This window comes from Neomonachus schauinslandi, chromosome 1 (genome assembly GCF_002201575.2).
Source record: "Neomonachus schauinslandi chromosome 1, ASM220157v2, whole genome shotgun sequence".
Lineage (NCBI taxonomy): Eukaryota > Metazoa > Chordata > Mammalia > Carnivora > Phocidae > Neomonachus > Neomonachus schauinslandi.
The window spans coordinates 116,449,257-116,469,738 of NC_058403.1; the positions used below are offsets into that span (position 1 = coordinate 116,449,257).

General features: G+C 39.7%; 1 protein-coding gene across 1 annotated transcript in view; it reads left to right on the plus strand.

Annotated features, from left to right (window-relative positions):
* Positions 1–20,482, plus strand: part of SLC9A9 (solute carrier family 9 member A9) — a 554,145-nt gene that overhangs the window by 159,929 nt on the left and 373,734 nt on the right. The window contains exon 6 of the mRNA XM_021678860.1: positions 12,904–13,009. Coding sequence (XP_021534535.1) covers positions 12,904–13,009 — 106 coding nt within the window. The remainder of the gene's footprint in view (positions 1–12,903; positions 13,010–20,482) is intronic.

Here is a 20,482-nt window from a genome sequence, read left to right on the forward strand (position 1 = left end):
CACCACCAGGCTAACCCATCCTCCCACCCCCCTCCCCTCTAGAACCCTCAGTTTGTTTTTCAGAGTCCATCGTCTCTCATGGTTCGTCTACCCCTCCGATTTCCCCCGCTTCATTCTTCCCCTCCCGCTACCTTCTTCTTCTTTTTTTTTTTTTTTCTTAACATATATTGCATTATTTGTTTCAGAGGTACAGATCTGAGATTCAACAGTCTTGCAAAATTCACAGCGCTTACCAGAGCACATACCCTCCCCAGTGAATAAATAAATCTTTAAAAAAAAACTTTAAAGAGGGCTGTAGATACAAGTTTAAAACATAAGAGAGTGATAGTCCCAGCAGCTTTGTAAACACAGAGAAAGGGCCCCACAGACCCCGGTACCACTCTGGTGGGAGGGGCCTGGGAGGGCTTAGGGCTTTCCTCACCGTAAGCCAACATTTTGCCTGATTGAAGGAGATAACCTGTCATTTGGAGGAACTATGAACCATGTTTCTCTCCAGTAAGAGACGGCCCTACAAGCAGTGGTTTTCCATTCCCATATAGGACCACAGACAGTATGACTTGCTCAAACTTAGCAAGATCTCCCTGGGCTCAGACACCACTGGGGGTGTCCTGACTTGATAATCCTGGGGCTCAGGGTTAAGGCAAGGAGGGCACATGCACTTGCTAATATAAGAACTCTCTCCTCACTCATGCAGATAAGAATCAAACTTACAATCATTTGTCCATAACACTAGTCTGTACTTGCTGTTGTGTAACCTCTGATTTCAGTGTTGCATCCAGGCTCCATCAGCAAAATTAGGAAAACATATACACTCCACATCTGGAATCTTTAGTTTGGAGTCTGAGTCTGAGAGCCATAGAATTTTAGCTTTGGAAGGACCTAAAAGACAAACTCACTCAACCTCATTTTTAGATGGGAACCCTGAGTCTCTGAAAGAGAAAGTAAATGCCCAGGGAACAAGAATTAGGTATTCTTTCCAAGTGCAGAAATTCAAGAGGTAATTTCTTTTTTTTTTTTTAAGATTTTATTTATTTATTTGACAGAGACAGACACAGCGAGAGCAGGAACGTAAGCAGGGGGAGTGGGAGAGGGAGAAGCAGGCTTCCCACAGAGCAGGGAGCCTGATGCGGGGCTCAATCCCAGGACCCTGGGATCATGACCTGAGCCGAAGGCAGACGCTTAACGACTGAGCCACCCAGGTGCCCCCAAGAGGTAATTTCTGAGAGAGGGAGTTAGAGAAGAGCTTCCATGGTTTCTCTGCTTGATAATATCCATTTTTCTCTCTTGAAGTGATTTTTGAGGGTAAAAGAAGACACACACAGGTAGAAGATATCATTCCATCTTACAGTGACAACCCTCTGATGGTTTTGATGACATGAATAACAGTAATCATACCCACCATTAATTGAGCTATAATTTACCAGACCCTTTACATGAATTATCCCACTTCATTGTTATCCAAAAACCTATGAGGAAGGGTTTTTTGGGGTTTTTTGTGTTTTTTTTTATCTCCACTGTACTGACGAAGGTTACTGAAAGCTTAGTGAAGTTAAGTAACTGGCTCAAGATCACCAAGTTTATTTGCATCACAGCTAGGATCTGAATACAGGTTGGTTTTACATCAGAGTCACGTTCCAACCACTATCTCTATATTGGGACAAAGTTGTAAATAGCGTGGTCTTGGCACAAAGGTCTTTCTTCATATATCAAAAGCTCAGGTATAGAAAATCAGCTCCACAGAACAGAATTGGAGAAGATAATAGATGACAACCTACTATATAAATGCTTCAGGATATTGAAAGTGGATAAAGCAAGACTCCAGGTGTTCTGAGGATGAAATTTCAAGAACACACTGAAAAACCGTTTGGAGCAATTCAATGGCTCTGTGGACAGCTGGGAAACAGCTGTGGCTGACAGACCTCTCTGGCTCGCTGTTTTGGGGAACAGAATGGCTCTGTTTAAATGAAAGCAGTTCATTCTCAGCAATACTCAAAGACAGACCTGCAGGGCAGAAGTTTTGAAAGTCAGCGTCCAGCCCACACGTTCCATTTATGTGCTAACGAAGATGTTGCACATTGTGGCAAATCGGATTTGGAAATTTCTTAGTATTTCCTTGGACAAGAAGCTGTCTGGCTCCCTCTAGGGCTCAGCTTGGCTGACTGAGGTCAAAACCATGGAGGAGTAAGGCAACTAGAGAGTGAGGTTGAAGATGGCACTTATTCTTACGGTTGTGTAAGTGCAGAGTTAGTGCCTGCACAACCCTGAAAGTGAGTGCCTCCTTAAGAATGAGATGCCTAGAGGAGCCAGGAGAGCACCCACTAGTAGCTGATTGGGATTAGGTCCTCTTGCCCTACACAGCCTCTCAGTGGCCCCTTGCTTTAGAATTCCTTGCAAAGTGGCTTCCTTCCTAGAACATAGCCAAGAAAGGACAGAGACTGACCTTTTACCTGGGTACTACAGATAAAAAGCATTGTGTTGTTCAGTTTATTATTTTGAACTGAAATGGAGACAGCTTTTTAAAACAAGTGCTGCCAGGTCAGTGAGTGAGTGGGCAAAGAAGTGACTGATCACAGTGGGAGAATACAAGAGAGGCAGGAGCTGGTCTGCCCCTCAAGGGGTTAGTTACATGGTGCATGACCTTCAGGAGTCATTCATTCATTCACTCATTTGAGCAACAGAATCAATTGTCTACTGCTTGCCAGAAACTATAAAAGGCATTGGGGAATATATAGATGAACAACTGATAACCAGTGATGACCAACTTTGTATCAAGAGAACCAATCCATAAAAAAGTTAAAATGCTTGCAAACTATTTTTCAGGGGGGTTGTTTTGTTTTGTTTTTTTAATGCTGCTTTCACATAAGAAAATGCATTAATCTACAGTCAAACTTCTGCATTCTTATATTATTTTCCAGTCCAGAAAGGATTACCATAGAGGGCTAAAATTTCAGATATGACAAAGCTAGTTCATGCTGCAGTATCTGATGTAATATAGCACCTCTGGAACTGTTTTCTTTTTCTTTCCTTGACTGACCTTGTAAACTACTGAACTGCAAAGTGTGGCCTGCCTCTTGATATTATATCCTCTAAAGTCCAGAGATCTTCCCACTGCAAAGAAGATAAATCACAACATTTTTTAACACAAACGAAGAGCTTCTTGGTTGGTGATAATGCCATTTCTCAGTAATTCAAGAGTAAGAGCAGCAGATTGACTGGGGCTGGCTAGGGGGTGGGGAACACCCACACTCAGCATCAAGCAGAGTTGGTGCTTAATAAGTATTTGTCCCAGTGAAAGAACTCCAGGTGGAGTTGTCTTGGCAATGGCTGGATATGGGAGTCTGTAGTTGACAGAGAGAAAGGAATGGGCTGGAAATTAAGAAGGCTGGGTGTGGATGAGATTGCCCAGGACACGTTGGTAGAATGAGAAGGAAACTGATTAGTTATTCCTAGGCAGCATTTGTATTAAAGTGATGGGTTCACAAAAGAGTGAGAAAGAGAGGCTGGAGGGGCTGAAGGGAAGCAAACAGAGGCTAGGCTCTCCAGTGTAAAAAAAGAGAGCACTTGGGAGACCTTGCAAAGGTCTACAGTGCCCTATACTAGAGGGCTTGGCAGTCTGGAAGCCCAGGGAGGAAGTCCTGAGAAGGGAGTGAGGAAGGGAGGGGTCCTCATGTATTGCCTCCTGAGCTGTGGGAAAAGACTCCGAGTTCCATGCTTTATCTCCTCATTAAGTTTTGCCAATTTTTAAAATGGCTTTTTTACTTTCTGATTCTACAAGGAATCCATGCTTATTATAGTAAATTTATAAAATACCAAAGAAAAGGTTTAAAGAAGAAAAATAAAAATGGCCATTGCTTGCTTAAAAGCTGCTTTATTACTTTTGGCTTGCTCTCCTCAGACTTGGTTTGCCCAGTTGTGCTGACCCTCCATCCTGGTTTAGACTTTGTTATTCCTACCTCAGCACCAATTCTTAATGCTGACCATGCTCAGCAGTGTACCCCAGATAGGATAAACACTGGAAAATAAAGTGATTTGATGAGCGATAAAAGAATACATTCTGGGTAAATGAGTGATTTTTTAAAAATTTATTATTTGTCAGAGAAAGAGAGCACAAGCAGGGAGAGCGGTAGGCAGAGGGAGAAACAGGCTCCCCGCTGAGCAAAGAGCCGGATGGGGGACTCCATCCTAGGACCCTGGGATCATGACCTGAGCTGAAAGCAGACGCTTAACCCACTGAGCCACCCAAACATTCCTAAGTGACTTCTCTTCTACCAGTGGTTGGGTAGGGGCAGGGAGGACTGTGGCTTATGAAAGGTTGTTCTAGCCACATCCTTACTCGGTAACTCATGTATTAAAAAGTCAAATGCCTGGGGGCTTAACCTGCCCATCATTTTGTAGTTCCTTCTGTGAGAGGGGAGCAGAGTGTACTGGTTTGCTAGGGATGCTATAACAAATGACCACAAACAGCTTAAGATAATGCAGATTTATTATCTTATACTTCTATAGGTCAGTAGTCCAGGTTGATTCAACTGGGTTCTCTACTCTGGATCTCACAAGGCCAAAATCAAAGGTGTTGATTGGCTGGGCTCTTAAGGGAAAGCTGTAGGAAGAATCCACTTCCAGGCTCATTCAGGTGACTAGCAGAATCTGTTCCTTGCACTTGTGGGATGGGGGTCCCTGTTTCCTTGCTGACAGAAAGCTGTGGACACCCTTGCCTCCTAGAGGTCTCTCTTCGGCCCTTGCAGGTGATCTCCTGCATCTCAGAGTCAGCAAGCGTATGGTATCTTTCTCACACATGAAATCTTCCTGGCATTCCTTTTTTTTGAGTCTCTTTTCTTCCTTCTCTTCAGTTGCATCTCTCTGACCCCAGGCAAAGAAGTTTCTCTGCATTTAAGGTCTCATGTGACTTCGTTGGATCCACCCATATAATCCAACATAATCTACCTGTTTTAAGGTAAACTTAGTTACATCTGCACAGTCTCTTTTGCCATATAAGCTAATATATGCACAGCTTCCATTAGTGTATAGACATCTTTGGGGGACATTATTCAGCCTACCACACAGAGTGATGACAGGAATGAATGGATTCATGATATGATTTCTCTCCTGATGTCTTTTTTTTCCCCTTTCTCTCTCACATGCTCAGTGTAGACTCTTTTCAATATTACTTTTGTTCACTCTTAGCAGTTTTGCTAATCTGCTTAGAAAACAGGACTATTCACCCTTTACTTTGAAACCTTCCTTATTGTCCCTCAGGGTTTTGATCCACAAGTTGAGAAATTATAGTATATGACACTATTTGCTTCATATATTTTTGTAGCAAGAGAAAAATTTGTTTGTGAGGCCCACTTATTTGATGTGCACTGTGGTCATGACTAACACAATTATCTCTTTCCTTACAATTGTTACATTTAATGGGTCACAGTGATATCTTTACCCCCAAGTGTTGATTTCTTGGGACTCACCCAAATTTTGGCTGCTTTATGACTCCACTGATCTTTTCCCTGAATTTATTTCATGATTTGTAGGCAAACCTTTGTCTACCATATTCATTTTTAAAATGGCAAAATGCTTAGGTCATAATCCTGATTGGAGAATCTTTGTACAACAGGGTGAGTCATCCTCACTCAGATATTGGGCATACTGCAAAGATTCCCCATTAAACTGCACCATGGCTCATTAAACACCATTGGTGAGAAAATTGGGTCTTCGTTAAATGTTTATGTTCTGTGCTAATGTTAAATTTAGAATATTCCCGTTGTAGGTAACTTTGGGAAAAATTTTAAAGTACTAGATAAAGTTCCAGCAGATTTCAGTCTATAAATTCCCAAACACAAAATCTGGAAAACATCCCCCAACACCAGATTTATTCTCAGGTTTCTCTCTTTTCAATCTTCATATAAATTATTTATTTTTCTCTTCTCATGCCAAACGTCATGATCTTCAGATGACCTTTTTATATTCTTAGTGACTTCTAAGGACCTTACTTTTGGTTTCTAAGCACAAGAGAAAGTAAATTATTCTGGAACACCATTCAGCCATGTTTGAAGTCAAGGAAAAGATGTGTGATTGTCAATGTTTTGATTATGTATCTACATATTGAAGAAACGATCTCTGTCCACAAAGCACTTACATTCCAAAAAAAAGACTTAAACAAGTACAAATACTAATGACAGAAATGTGATTCCAGAAGTGTACTAGTGGAGTTAATGTGAAAAGAATAATTTTCCTCATTTAAGAGTTCATAGAAATCCTCTACGTGCATGCCAAAAGAATCAGCTTGTTACCGTGTGACAAGAGATAGTAAGATCTAGGGAGCCTTACTCAACAGGAATCCAACATGAGAATTAAGCTCTACAGAAAATTATTTGAGGGACTATTTTTTCCCTTTTCATTTCTTTACAAGATGATGCTTAACTTAATGCATAGAATATAAGTTAATTCATTACATACAACAAATGCCTTAGGACAATGCTTCTCAAGCTTTTTGTTGTCACAAGCCCTTTACAACTCTTCAAAATTAGGGAAAGACCCCAAGGAGTTTTTCTTTATGTGTGTTATATCTATCAATATTTACCATATTAGAACTTAAAAAATTTTAAAACATATTTTGTTAATTGAAAATACAATCATAGGGGCACCTGGGTGGCTCAGTCGGTTAAGTATCCAACTCTTGATCTTGGCTCAGGTCATGATCTCAGGGTCGTGAGATCGAGCCCCATGTTGGACTCCATGCTGCGCGTGGGGCCTGCTTAGGATTCTCTCTCTCTCCCTCTGAGCACCTTGCTCTCTCTCTAAAAATAAAAAATAAAGAAAATAACAACCATAAACCATTTACATCTTAAATAACATATTTTTATGAAAAATAAATTAATTTCCAAAGCAAAAAAAATTTACTAAGAAAAGTTACATTGCTTTATGTTTTTTTAATGTGTGTTGTAAGAGAAGACAGCTGGATTCTCACATCTGCTTCTGCATTCAGTTGTACTGTCCTGCTTCATATAGCCCCTGGAAAATTCCACTGTACACAAATGAAAGATTAAGAATGAAAAATACAAATAGCATTTTCATATTACTCTGAAAATGGATTTGACCTTGGGGATCTTCCTGGATAGGTCTCAGAAACCCCCAGGGGTCCCTAGATGATACTTTGAAAGCATTGCCTTGGGGCATGAGAGCTTCTTTCTCCCAAGGATCCTTGGTGAAGAAGACTGTAATCGTGTTATTGCATATAGTATTTTCTCCACTACTAACTCTGTACCAAAATGATATATTGATGGCCAAAATAAAATTACAATATTTTAAGGCTAAATCATTCATGTTTTGTGTAACTTCTCATTTAGAATTACCTCAATGAAGTAACTTCTAGTGATTAGCTTTCTAGATCTAGTATTGTTTCTCTGATCTATTTTAGAAGGTTGAGGTTTTCTAGTTGTATTTCTGAGATATGATTAGCAGAGCTTGACTGGCAAAACCAATTTGTGTACTTATTTTGCTGCCGAGTCTCCACGAGAAGGTTTAGGCTCAAAAAAAATTCCAGTATTTCAGCCTGTATTCAGGATACTTCAATTTTTTTGGAAGCTTCCTCTTGAAATCTCACTATGTACAGTATTTCAGAAAAGTGGGGAGAGTTACAGGAGAATTTCCTCTTCCATCAACCCTCTGAGAAAAAGAAAACACATTTTCACAATACTCACTTTTAGAATTAGAAAAATGCTACCTTGCTTATGAGAATTCCAGGGTTTTCTACCTGTCAGGCCTGACACAATTCTGCTGCACAAGCCTGAGATATTTGATTCTCCATGTGTCAGGAACAAATGTCATACATACTGATTTGCACAGAAAACCACAGAAAGCACTCTCCAGGGAAAGCCAGCATTTTGACAAGACTGAGTGATAACTTAGAACAACAGGGGTAAGAACTATTGTGTGGAGTTGTCCATGGACCCAGGCAGATCTTGTGCCAGGTTACCGAGAGCTGCTGCATTAAAATATCATTTGAAATTTAGATTCTTTGCAAAACACCAAAAAAATACGGGTCAGAAAGCTACTAATGGAGATCCTAGGGAAGAAACTGTCACTAAATCACCCCAAAGGCTTAGAAGTGACTGAAAGAGAAAGAGCATTGGAAAAGTGGCCAGTTAAAGTACTAGCATTAAAAGAAAAAGAAAAAGGAAAATATCTTTTAAGAATCAGCACATGGATGTATTGATGGGGTCCGGCAGTCATTATCTGTATTATTATCTCCAGTTATGCTTATTATATTTGAGATGAGAAAATATTAGTTTTGGGGTGCCTGGGTGGCTCAGTTGGTTAAGCAACTGTCTTAGGCTCAGGTCATGATCCTGGAGTCCCGGGATCGAGTCCCACATCGGGCTCCCTGCTCAGCAGGGAGTCTGCTTCTCCCTCTGCCCTCTTCCCTCTCGTGCTCTCTGTCTCTCATTCTCTCTCTCTCAAATAAATAAATAAAAAATAAATCTTTAAAAAAAAAAGAAAATATTAGTTTTGATGCTATAATAAATTGTAGTAGGGGACAAGACTCTTGGTATGATGAAGAAATTAATCAAAATATCATATTACTTTACTGTTGGGGCTTTTCTCTTGAAGAATGAGAATTACCCTATATATAACCTTAATAATTTTTCATAAAACTTGAATCATGCCCCCCCCCACCAGATATTCTGGCCATTTTCAACCCTCCTTTAGCCTCTAATTCATGTGCTGGTCCCCTTGCTCTCAGCAAATGATCTTGCTTTACTGAGAAGACAACTTTATTTCAACCCTTCAGTTGGTCTCTGCCTTCTCTGGACCTTGTTCCAGCAGTTCCCCTTCTTTTTCCCCTGTCTTCAACCTCTCTTTCCTCTGGCTTATTCTGTTCAACCTATAAGTTAGAAATCTAAGAAAAAGTCTTACCTGGCTTTATACCCCATAGACTACTTTTTTTCTCTCCATCCCTCATCACCAGCTTCTTAGAAGTGCAATCCACACCACTGCCTCATCATTCATGCCCCCCACTACCTCTTGCTGTTTGCTGAAATTATTTATTTTCTCAGAAATCTCCAGTGATTCAATGACATTTCTTGATCATCCACTACTCTCACCTGGAGTAGCTGTGTGTGTGTTTGTGTGTGTCATCTATTTAAGCATAAGGTTATATGTGCTTGTATCCCTTACTACCAATTTGAGAGACCAAATGGGTTTTTCTCTAGCTAAAAAGTCAGGTAGAGAGAGGGTGTATGGAAGAACAGGAACTCCAAGCCCCAAATGGAGTGTTAGAACTTGCCACAAAGAGATAAGTGGAACTAAAGTGTGACAAAGGCAAATAAGACCAAATCCCTGCTAAAATCAGAGGTTTAAGAAATTGGATTGTGTCTCCATCCCTTCCTATCTACATGGTGTCCCGTGTATTCTCCTCATACTCTCACAAGAAGTCTCACTGCTTTTTGGCCAGCCTTGGGCCCAGGTTGTCCTTACAAACCCAACCGGGTGTGTGCAGAGCTGGTGTGAGCGTGTCCACCACAGTTCCAAGAGATTGTCTCCTGGGAAGGTGCCACAGAGTCTTGGACATTCTGTGTAAGATCGAGCCCTGCCAGTGAGCTAATTAAATGAGTTTCTTTAAGAGCTCCAAGCTTAGCAGTAAGCGTGGGTTGCTAATTTCCTGACTCACCTATTCAATTCATTTGTGGTCCCAGCAAATATTCCATCTTGTAGGTTACACTGCCTGGCTTTATTTCGAAGTTGTTCCATTTCTTCACAGGGTAGATAGGAATGTGCAAAATAATAGCTTTTCTCTTTTGTGTGGGATATCGCTTATGAATTAGAGTTCAGTTCTTTGTGCAAAAGGAATTGTGGGAATGCCAGAACAATTTTGAACAAAACTAGATATTCAATTAAAAACCTTTCCCTCCGAAAGCCTAAAGTTCTCACTGGAAAGATGAAGAGTACCTCTCAGCACAGAGGGTACCCCATAACTGGGAGGCAGGGGGAAGAAACACAGGTTCTTCATCCTTATTCGTGAGCCTAGGAAACCTCTCTGGGAGTGCAGATGAGCTGCAAGTCATCTTCAGAGCTTAGAAATACAAATAACTACAGAGACGAAAGTCAACAATAAACCTGCTATGTTAGAATTTTGTAGTTTAAGAATAACTTTACTTTTATTCCACAAGATCCTAGGGAAAGGAAAATGCTGTTAATTAAAACCCCCCAACCGAAGCCTCTTTGTTTTGAGGAGATACAAGGTCTTGACTCTATCTAAGAAGGAGAAAGAGATTACTTAGCAGATAATTGCTACCTTCCCCTCCTACCACTTCCTGCAAAGAGTAAGGGTTGTAGCAAATGTGAACACCTACCCACTACTAGAGAATACATCTCTGCCATTTTGCCTATCATCATTAAGGACCTATTCAGCTAGAATAATGAAATTGATTCTATGGCTGGCAAAATGGGATCTGGCTAATTGTCATGCCAATGCATAACATTTTATTTCTGTTGTCCCTTCTATCCCAAAGCTGGTTGTTGAGTTCAATATTCCTTCCTCTAGGATAATTTTCGGTAAATAAAAAATCTATCTACAGAAATTCATGATGGATATAGTTTCCAGCTGACTTGTTCATGCTTAGGGTCAGGTTTGGCAAATATACCACTTGTGTTTTTCATGCTTCCTCTTCTCCACTCACCCCTTAACTGTAAATGTCCCTAAGAATCTCTTATGAACTCTCTTCCTTGTCTATATACCTTGCCCAAGTGCTCGGCCATTCTTGTGGCTTTATGTTTCATCTGTATGCTTATAACCCCCAAATTCTTTCTTCTGTCTTAACTCTGTATAGTTCCAGCCTTTTATTTCCAGCTTTCTTACTGAAATTTCCATTTGAAATTCCACCTATTTAAGTCAGCATGTCCAAAACCAAACTTACTGTATTCCCCTGTCCACAAACTAATTTCTCTTATGCAGCCCCATCCACTAATTGTCTAAGATTGAAACCTAGAGTCACCCCTTGCTGCCTTTCAAACACCAAGTCTCATCAATTCTCCATCCCAAATATCTTGGACATACAGTCTCTTTTGCTGTGTCCTCTCTGACATTACCTTTTATATATTCACTCATTAAAGCTTTGCTATATTGTAACAGTGTCCTAAGGGCTAGTGACACACAGGGAAGATAAAAATCAATGAATAAGTGAAGTACAAAGCACCATGGCCATTGACCTATCAGAACCCAGGAAGGTGGATATGCTGGGTAAAGCAGGATATACAGGAGTTTGTGAGCCTGAATCTAGGATTCTTTGTATTTCAGTACAGCTAATTTATTGGTAGAACATTTGGGAAAGCCTCTAGCCACATGTCCATTCTGTCCTCTGCCCTGCTGCCTGTGCTTTATTTCCAAAGCTAAAATCAGATTGTCAGTCTTCTGATAAAAATCCTTTCCTGGCTCCCCACTGCAGCAGAACAAGTACCAAACTTCTTGTTTCTACTTACAAAACCTTCAAACTCAGCTTTTGTTCCCCATAGCACTATTCTTTTATACAACATAGTTACTAACCTCACAGTCCATGAAATAGGAAAGGACAGAAATGAAAATGCCCACTCTGCCTTAAAAAATTTACCATCAGTATCCTTCCCAGTCATCCTCTTTACCCCTTTGGCAATCAACTCAGTGGATCATTTTCCTAATGATTGCTTTTCACACTTTGCATAACTGTTTCAAGTATCAAGACACTGAATGGTTTTGATGAACACAGATAATCAGTGTGTGATTATTTACCGTCCTGATGTATGCTCAGAGGCTCCATATAATATGTGTGCATACAGTAGCCAAGCAGCAGGCTGCCAGAAACAAGTCCTTCAGTCCTGCTTTTAGGAACATAGGGTTCATCTTTATAGATGAGTATAATCTCAAGAGAGAAGGAGAGCCAGGTGCCAACCACCTCTCCCTTCACAGGAGTAGGCCATGTAACAACATTCATTCATTAATGCATTCATTCACTCAGTCATTCATGCATCAAACACTTACTGAGCATTTGCCAAGTACCCCGTGTTGCAAAGATGTGCCCTGTCTCCAGGGAGCTCCCAGTGTCTTCTGTGATAAGTTTTGTGATTTCATTCAAATACGGGGATCAAAAAGGAGTGAGCCAGGTTTCTGCTGAGGAATTGGGGTCCTGGGGGACACCTGAGAGGTTTTTAAAGATTGAAGAATGGGGTTTGGGGGAAACAAGAAGTTGTATGTGTGGGTATGTGTGTGTACATTTAAGGAATGGGGGGGAATGGTAGCTCACATGGATGGGAAAGAAATTGCTGCTCTGGTAAAGTGAACCAAAATGCAAAGTTAATTTAAAAACTACATGATTTGGGGGCGCCTGGGTGGCTCAGTCGTTAAGCATCTGCCTTCGGCTCAGGTCACGATCCCGGGGTCCTGGGATCGAGCCCTGCATCGGGCTCCCTGCTCGGCGGGAGGCCTCCTTCTCCCTCTCCCACTCCCCCCTGCTTGTGTTCCCTCTCTCGCTGTGTCTCTCTCTGTCAAATAAATAAAATCTTTAAAAAAAATAAAAACTACATGATTTGGGTGATTTGGGGAAATTATGGCAAGTTCAGTGTGACTTGAGGCAGGCAGCAAAGGGTGAGCAGGGGATACAGGGGGAGATGCTGGAAGATAAGCAGGGTGCAGATTATAGAAGACTTGGACCAAGGAGCTCAAACTTTCTCTGAAAGCAGTGGGAAGCCCAGAGAAATCTCTAAGCAAGGGAGTGACTCATCAGATTTTTTTTTTAAATGAAGGTCCAATGTGGAAACCGAGGATAGATTTGAGAAGATGAGCATTTAATGAATCCTTTTTAGAGGTGACCACAACCAAGGAAAAATCCATGGCTGTGTTTTAGCTAACTCTGCATATTTGTGTGTGTTTCCTCCTAGTGACCGTGCTGGCCATTTTCCATGAACTGCACGTCGACCCCGACCTGTACACACTCCTGTTTGGGGAGAGTGTGTTGAATGATGCAGTGGCCATTGTCCTCACCTAGTAAGTACCAGAACTTGACCTCTGTTTTTTTGACCATGTGAAATATGCTTCCAGTTGGTGATAATTCCCAGTGGCTTTAGAGTATCTTTTCTCTTATGTCATAGAGATGTGGCAATTTCTTTTTTTTAAACAATTGCTACCATAGAAAATCTCTAATAATGGGTATAATTCATTAGGTACCTTAATTTTTAACACTATTAATGAGTTTCATGTTTCCAACCTATTACAAGATACTACCCAGAGGGTAACTTTTTTTCCTCAGGTGCATATATTTAGCTGATTCACTTAGAGTTCCTAAAATGCACATATGAGCTTCCCTCATTTCAAATCAATATCATTTAATTTTTTCCTTTATATAAACCATTTTCCAGATAATGGACTAATGCTAACCATTGTATTTATAGTAAGTTTGACATATTGGAGATAGAACCTGAGAGTCAGACTACTCTTTATTTCTCAATGCAAATGTTATGTATTCTAGGAACACACACATCTTTAAATCCTCATGTGACATGTGAAACTAACAGAGCTTCAACTAAGTGCTAACGTAATTTTCCCTTGATCCTGGAAGAATTTTCTTTTCGAGATGAGAACTGGTGCTCTTTTATATTTAATAAATGCCACTTTGGTGGCTTTCACTATGTCAGAGGTCTCTTCTTGGTTTTAGATTAAGACCAACATTTTGGGCAACTGTCAAATACCCCAAAGGAAAATAGCTAGCTGACAATTAAATATGACAACAGGACTCAATTCAGGGTGTTAATCACTTCAAATGCATTTGAAAATGTATTGTGAAGTAACAAAAGATGTTTAAAAGCCAGATCTCACAGAGAGTAGGAAACCATAGAATAGCACTACTCTTCTACTAGCTGACATTTCTTAAGGCCACCAGCCAAAGTTGCCAGTGAATTCTGCAACTTTTAGGCAAGGTCTTCAAATAAACTTATATTTCACCTGGCCGGAAAGGTGCCTTTCCTGCATTAAAGGAAAATATCAGGTGAATGGAAACTAAGAGCAAAAGCCATGGCAGATTCACAAATGCTAATGGATGCTTTTAAAGAAAACACCAAGAACAATTAATTAGAACATCAGGAATCTCTGTCCAAGAAATAAAAGTACTAAAGGGACATTTGGAGTAAACATTTTTTTCAAATCCGCTGAGTCCCTCATTTGTGCTTCTTGGGCTGCCAAGTTGTAAAAAGCCAAGCAAAACGAAACCACTAAAGCACAGATGAGCTTGGGAAAGAGTCACTCAGCTACAACCAAGGGAGAGTTTGGCCTTTCCACTTTCAACACCATCATTCACTAGTTTCCCACTAAAAATGCAGACTCCAAGGATCAATGTTGATGCTGTTCTGTGCAAGCCCCAGGGGCGTTTGAAACAGTCTATTTATTATCTCTTCAGGTCAATACATGGTTATTATGGCAGTGCCTTTTCTCTCATCTACCCATGCATTGCATGTCTTAAGAAGTGTTTCACACCGTGGCAAGATCTCTTCCTTACTAGGCACAAGACACTTGCCATTCTAGCAAAATCTTACGTTTCCCAGATTTGGCGGTTGAGGTGTTACACAGAGTGACCCCCAAAAGTTCCACCTTTAAAGTAAAAGGAAAACTAAAGTAGAAATACTTGACATGGAAACTTCCACACTTTCAAACTGCAGGCTCCTTCTTCTAGCTGGTGCACCTGGATCCCACTGGCGCCTTCCTTAGCTCTACTGAGAGTGTGTACCTGCACCATCCTGGGTCTGGACTCTCTGTCCACCAGTGCCGTCTGTGGCTGGTCACGTCCTCCACCCTGTGCAATTTTCCACAATGGTGTACCCTTTGCTCACTTGCTTATGTGCTTTTTAAAAGTTTTACATGACTTTCAGACCAGAAGTTCAAACATTTGTCTCTTCACTTTCCTCTTCCTTCACATGAAACTGTTTCCCCTGACACAACTCTCTGCCTGGTAACTCATGCCTTTTCTTACACGCACAGAGTTCGCTCCTCCCCAGCTTGTTTCTGCCTAATCAGGTCTTTCACCACTTACCTCAGTCTCCTTCAGGAACCACTAGCCCACAAGCTGAGCCCCTAATCTAGCCCTGCATGAACCTCCATCAATTCCCTTCCAGCATAGCAGGGCAATCTTGGGTTTGCACTTATATTTGGTGTTTTTTAGATAGTAACTTTTTTTTTTTAAAGATTTTATTTATTTATTTGACAGAGAGAGAGAGAGAGAGAGACAGCGAGAGAGGGAACACAAGCAGGGAGAGTGGCAGAGGGAGAAACAGGCTTCCCGCCGAGCAGGGAGCCCGACGCGGGGCTTGATCCCAGGACCCTGGGACCACGACCTGAGCCAAAGGCAGACGCTTAATGACTGAGCGCCCCAGATAGTAACTTTTTGAACACAGAGTCTATGTGCTTGAAATGCATATTAAAAGTACAAATGAGGGGTGCCAGGGTGGCTCAGTTGGTTAAGCATTCGACTCTTGGTTTTGGCTCAGGTCAAATGATCTCATGGATCAAGGAATGGAGTCCAACATTAGGCTCTGTGCTTAGTGGGGAGTCTGCTTGTGGATTTTCTCCCTCTGCTCCTCCCCGCTGATTATGCGCACGCTCACGCAGGCACATGCATGCTCTCCTTCTCTCTCTCTAAAATAAATAAATCTTAAAAAAAAAAAAAAGAACAAATGAAATCCCTTTTGTGTTTTCCTCCTCTTAGTTCCATCTTTGTGTAGTTTTGAAGTTTAAGTGTAGTGATAGAGCTCTTCTTGTACCATGGAAAAGAAAAGTTATGCATTTTGATGTGAAATCAAGTTTAATAAAGAACTCAAATCATCAACCACTACGGCCCTTGGCACTGCCTCCAGAGCTCCTTTGGAATGGCCACACAATTTCATTTACATTCCCATCTCCCATCACTAAATATTCCTGTTTAATGGGGCACCTGGGTGGCTCAGGCATTAAGTGTCTGCCTTTGGCTCGGGTCATGATCCCAAGATCCTGGGATTGAGCCCCATGTTGGGCTCCCTGCTCAGTGGGAAGCCTGCTTCTCGCTCTCCCTCTGCCCCTTCCCCTGCTTGTGTTCCCTCTCTCGCTCTCTGTCTCTGTCAAACAAATAAAGATAAAATCTTTAAATAAATAAATACTCCTGTTTAAGAACCATCCTTTTCAGTTTTAGTATTTTTAAAATTTTAATTGTTAGTATTGTGACAATACTGTGCTCTAGCATTTCATTCAAATATATAGTAATTTAGCCACATTTTAGATTAAGTCAGCTTTTCTGTGCTAGTCTAAGAAGCCAATGGCAAATTATAATACTGTTTCTTAGGTTAAATGTGCTCTGAGTTTCAGACAACTAACGTATAATCAAATTTGATGACCACAATTATTGTACACAGCAGCAGGTGGTGGATGGTGTCCCTATGGCTTAAAATGATCCAGAATTGTTCATCTTAAAATAAAATTGACTTTATTTAACAAAAAATTTTGAAATTAGCTTGTCTGTCTCTGACCCATACTGTTATTTTAAGTATGTAGGGAATGCCATGCCCAAACATATAGAATGTGTATTGGTTCATAAATGAATGAATTCCACGTGATGGTTTTGCATTTCTAAAGATTGTTTAATAGGCTATGAAGGGAGGCAAAAGACATATTGAAGAGGTCTTGAAGGATGTGTGTTTTTGAATCCTGAACAAAGATATTGCTTTCAGAGGCAGTATGGTGGAGTACAAAGAGCCCTAGATTTAAGTCAAAAGAGCTGGTGTCAGGATTGCTACAGATTAACTGTGCAGTTATTACAGTTGACAGGAAACCAACCCAAACTGGAGTAAGCAAAAAGGGAATTTGTGTTGGCTGGTGTGACTGAAGAGCAGGAGTAGAAATGGCAGCAAAGGACCCAGTGAAATGAGCAGGAACTCTTTCTTTTCTCAACTTCTTCAGGGTTAGCTCCCTCACCTGGTCACAAGTTGGCTGCCAGTATCTCTGAGGGCTGTGCCTTCCTTCAGGAGAATGGAGCAAGCATCTTTGTCCCATTATACCCAGTCCAAATCTTAGTACACTTTATAGATTATAATGCCATTTCAGACCCACTGTGGCCAGAGAAATGTCCTGCATTTATTGGCTCAGCTCTAAGTCATATGCTTCATGAGTTTAAAACTGTACTCATTTTCACTTGAAAGCATATGAACTAAGCCTGGGGAAAGGTAGGATTATTGCTCAGAGTGATATTGCCACAAAAAAGAAGTGGGTGCTGGACAGAAACAAAACACAACCAAACCTAGAAGACCACAACAGTGACTGTATGTGACTATAAACTTTCTGTGCTTGTTTCCTTACCTATGAAATGTAAGAACAGTTGTTCTGTATACATTACAAAATTATTTTGAGCAATAAATAAAGCATTATAGTTGGAAAGACTCTATAATCTCTATAATCTATGTAATCCATGCTATATAAAGATATATATACTTATAATTTATATAACCATTTATATCAATATCTTTCATTCTACTTACACATATCTCTTTGCTTTCATTAAAATGACTAAGGGTAGACCTGCTTCTAGTGAAGCATTCTTTCATAGATACGGCATTTTATGATCCAAGGAATATAGAGAATAACCATTTTCACATGTGATTTCCCCCACAAAGAATGAAGCGCTTAGTTAAGGCATACTTTCTAAAGTTGATAAATCAAGAAATAGAGGTTGAAGCATATTACTGAAAGTTATAAAGGCACTCACAACCAAAACTGATATTACTCATGGGAGTTAGTTGGAAGAGGGGAGAGGGAAAGGAAGGGATAAGTTAACTAAAATGTCACATCTCTCATAATAATAAATCAATATATACTATGTGGAGTTGATAAATCAAGAAATGGAGGTATATCCATATTATTTAGAGTCATAGGACAATCATCAGAAGAACGAAAAACATAAATGGTTAAAGGAGATACTTTTGCTTTGTAGAACTCTGATTTATACAGAGGGGGGAAATGTAATTTAACTCTTTATTTTGTATCTTTTTATACTGTTTGAATGTTTGAATTTGTTTGAATTATATCTGTTTAAAGTATTCTTTAGGTGATCAAGGTATCAAAAGCAGAAACTAGAAAAGAAAAGCCAATTTATTTGATGGCAATAGAGTCCAGCAATCCTACCAAGCAAGAGTCAACACAAATAAATGATGAAGGATAAACCAATGAAAGCAGTTTCAACACACATGTTGATAGGTTGATGGTCTTTATATTGTACATGATGAATTGTTAATCTCCTTAATATACCAAATGTACTAGTTATGTTACTTTAGGTAAATTACTTAACCTCTCTGTGCCTAGATGCCTTGTTTATAAAGCAGGGCTGGTAAAAGCCCTCACCTCATTAGACAAGATTAAACATAAAACACCTAGAACAGGGCCTGGCTCCTAACACTCAATAGAAGTTAGATATTAGCTGCTGATATTACTGCTGTTATCAAAGACCAATAAGGAAAAAGTAAACATAATAGAAAAGTGGGCAGAGGATATAAGTAGATAATGAACAGAAGAAACATAAATGGCCAATAATACTGCTAAATAAGATCAGCTTCACTAGTAATGAAATAAAACAAATTAAACCACTAACAAAGTATTATTTTTTGATAAGCAAATCTTCAAATCTCCAGAACTCATGAAAGAACAAGCATCCTTCAGGTAAATTGGAGTTTGAGGAAGTGGGAACCCTTCTACATTATTGGTGAAAGAGAAAAGCAATAGAACTTTTACAAAGGCAATTGGCATTATTTGTTAAGAATTATTAGAATATGTTAATCCTCTGATCCACCTATTTCATTTCTAGAAATTTATCCTAAGAAGTAACTAAGGGCCTATGTAACAATTTCTCCATGGAGATGAGTGCATTGATTTGAGCAAGAAATTGTACATAAGTTACTAGTTGGTTGAGTAAATTAAAACATATTAATATCATGTAATCCTTATGCAGTCATTTGAAAAATGACATAGGGAGAAAAATATATTGATGTGAAAAGATATTCACAATACAGTTTTAAAGAAAGTAAGAAATTTTAAAATGATATATACAGTAAGACCTATTTTAGTTAAAAAATCACAGCCAAATTTGTGTGTCTGTGAGTATATACATATAATTATAACATATTATAAATATAATTTATATATAAAATCAAAGTGTTAGGTGGGATCATAGGTGATTTTCATTTTCCTCTTTTGGCTTATATATATATTTATTGGAAATAGATTAAGCTACTTCTGATCCACTCTGCTCCAAAGAATCCCCCGTAAACATACTTAATAATAGAAAATCTTCACTTAAATACAGATTCTAGGGGCACCTGGGTCACTCAGTCAGTTAAGCATCCAACTCTTGATTTCAGCTCAGGCTGTGATCTCAGGGTTGTGAGATCGAGCCCTGCATCAGGCTCTGCACTCAGCGGGGAGTCTGCTTGAAGATTCTCTCTCTGTCCCCCTTTCTCCCCCCACCTTTACTATTTAAATAAGTAAATCTTTAAAAGAAATAAAACAAATACAGATTCTATAAAGGTTTAAGTCCAGAATTTTCTCTACCCATGAAAGAGCAGAAAGAGGATGTTGAGTGTTCTCGGCCGTTTATCTGCAAAACAGAAATATTGCCAATATTGTACTGAGAGACCTACTTGCGAAATAATTCCACAATGTACAAATGCCTCCAGATTTTCTTAGAGATAAAATAAGAACCCCATTAAACAGCTGGCTCTTGGATGACAATAAATACACACTAGGTGCCTTTGTTACCTTATAAGCAAATGCTTCTAAGGAAATTCAACGTAGATCATTAAAAAGGAGGGAGAAATAGAGCGCTAATATTCTTTTTTTAAATAAGAGTGTTATGCTGCTTAGAGGTTCTTACTAGAAAATGTCATTTAAAGTGTGATGCTGGTAAACGCTTGGCACTTAGAGTGAGTGACATTTTGAAAGACCACACTTTTTATATTTCATGCATCTTAAGCAAAATTTAACATGGAAGTTAATGGGATGGCTGTGAGACTCAAAGAACCATGTGACTAAGGAAACTCAAGACATCTATCATCCATTCCCATTCAACAAAAATATACTGAGGATCTATATCTGCCAGACATTACGCTGAGCATTGATGATATAAATGGATAGGTACAGTCACCCCTCCCTGCCTTCAACAGCTCCTCACTAAAATAGGCAAACAATAGCTTGTAGCTATTTAATTTAATATGTGCACAAACCTTGCTCTAAAAATCATCCCAGAAAGCAGTTGTGTAGGGCTGGTTATAAATATATATCACTAAAGAAATTCATTATTTCTCTTGGTACCATCATCTCTAAATAAATTGCAAGCTCCTTGAAGGCAAGTTCCACCTTTCTCCACCCTCCACCACACACAGCTAATTATTTGGAAGGTTCTTAAATAATTACTGAAGGCACCAGTTAGTATACCTTTTCAGATGAAGGTAGAGACAT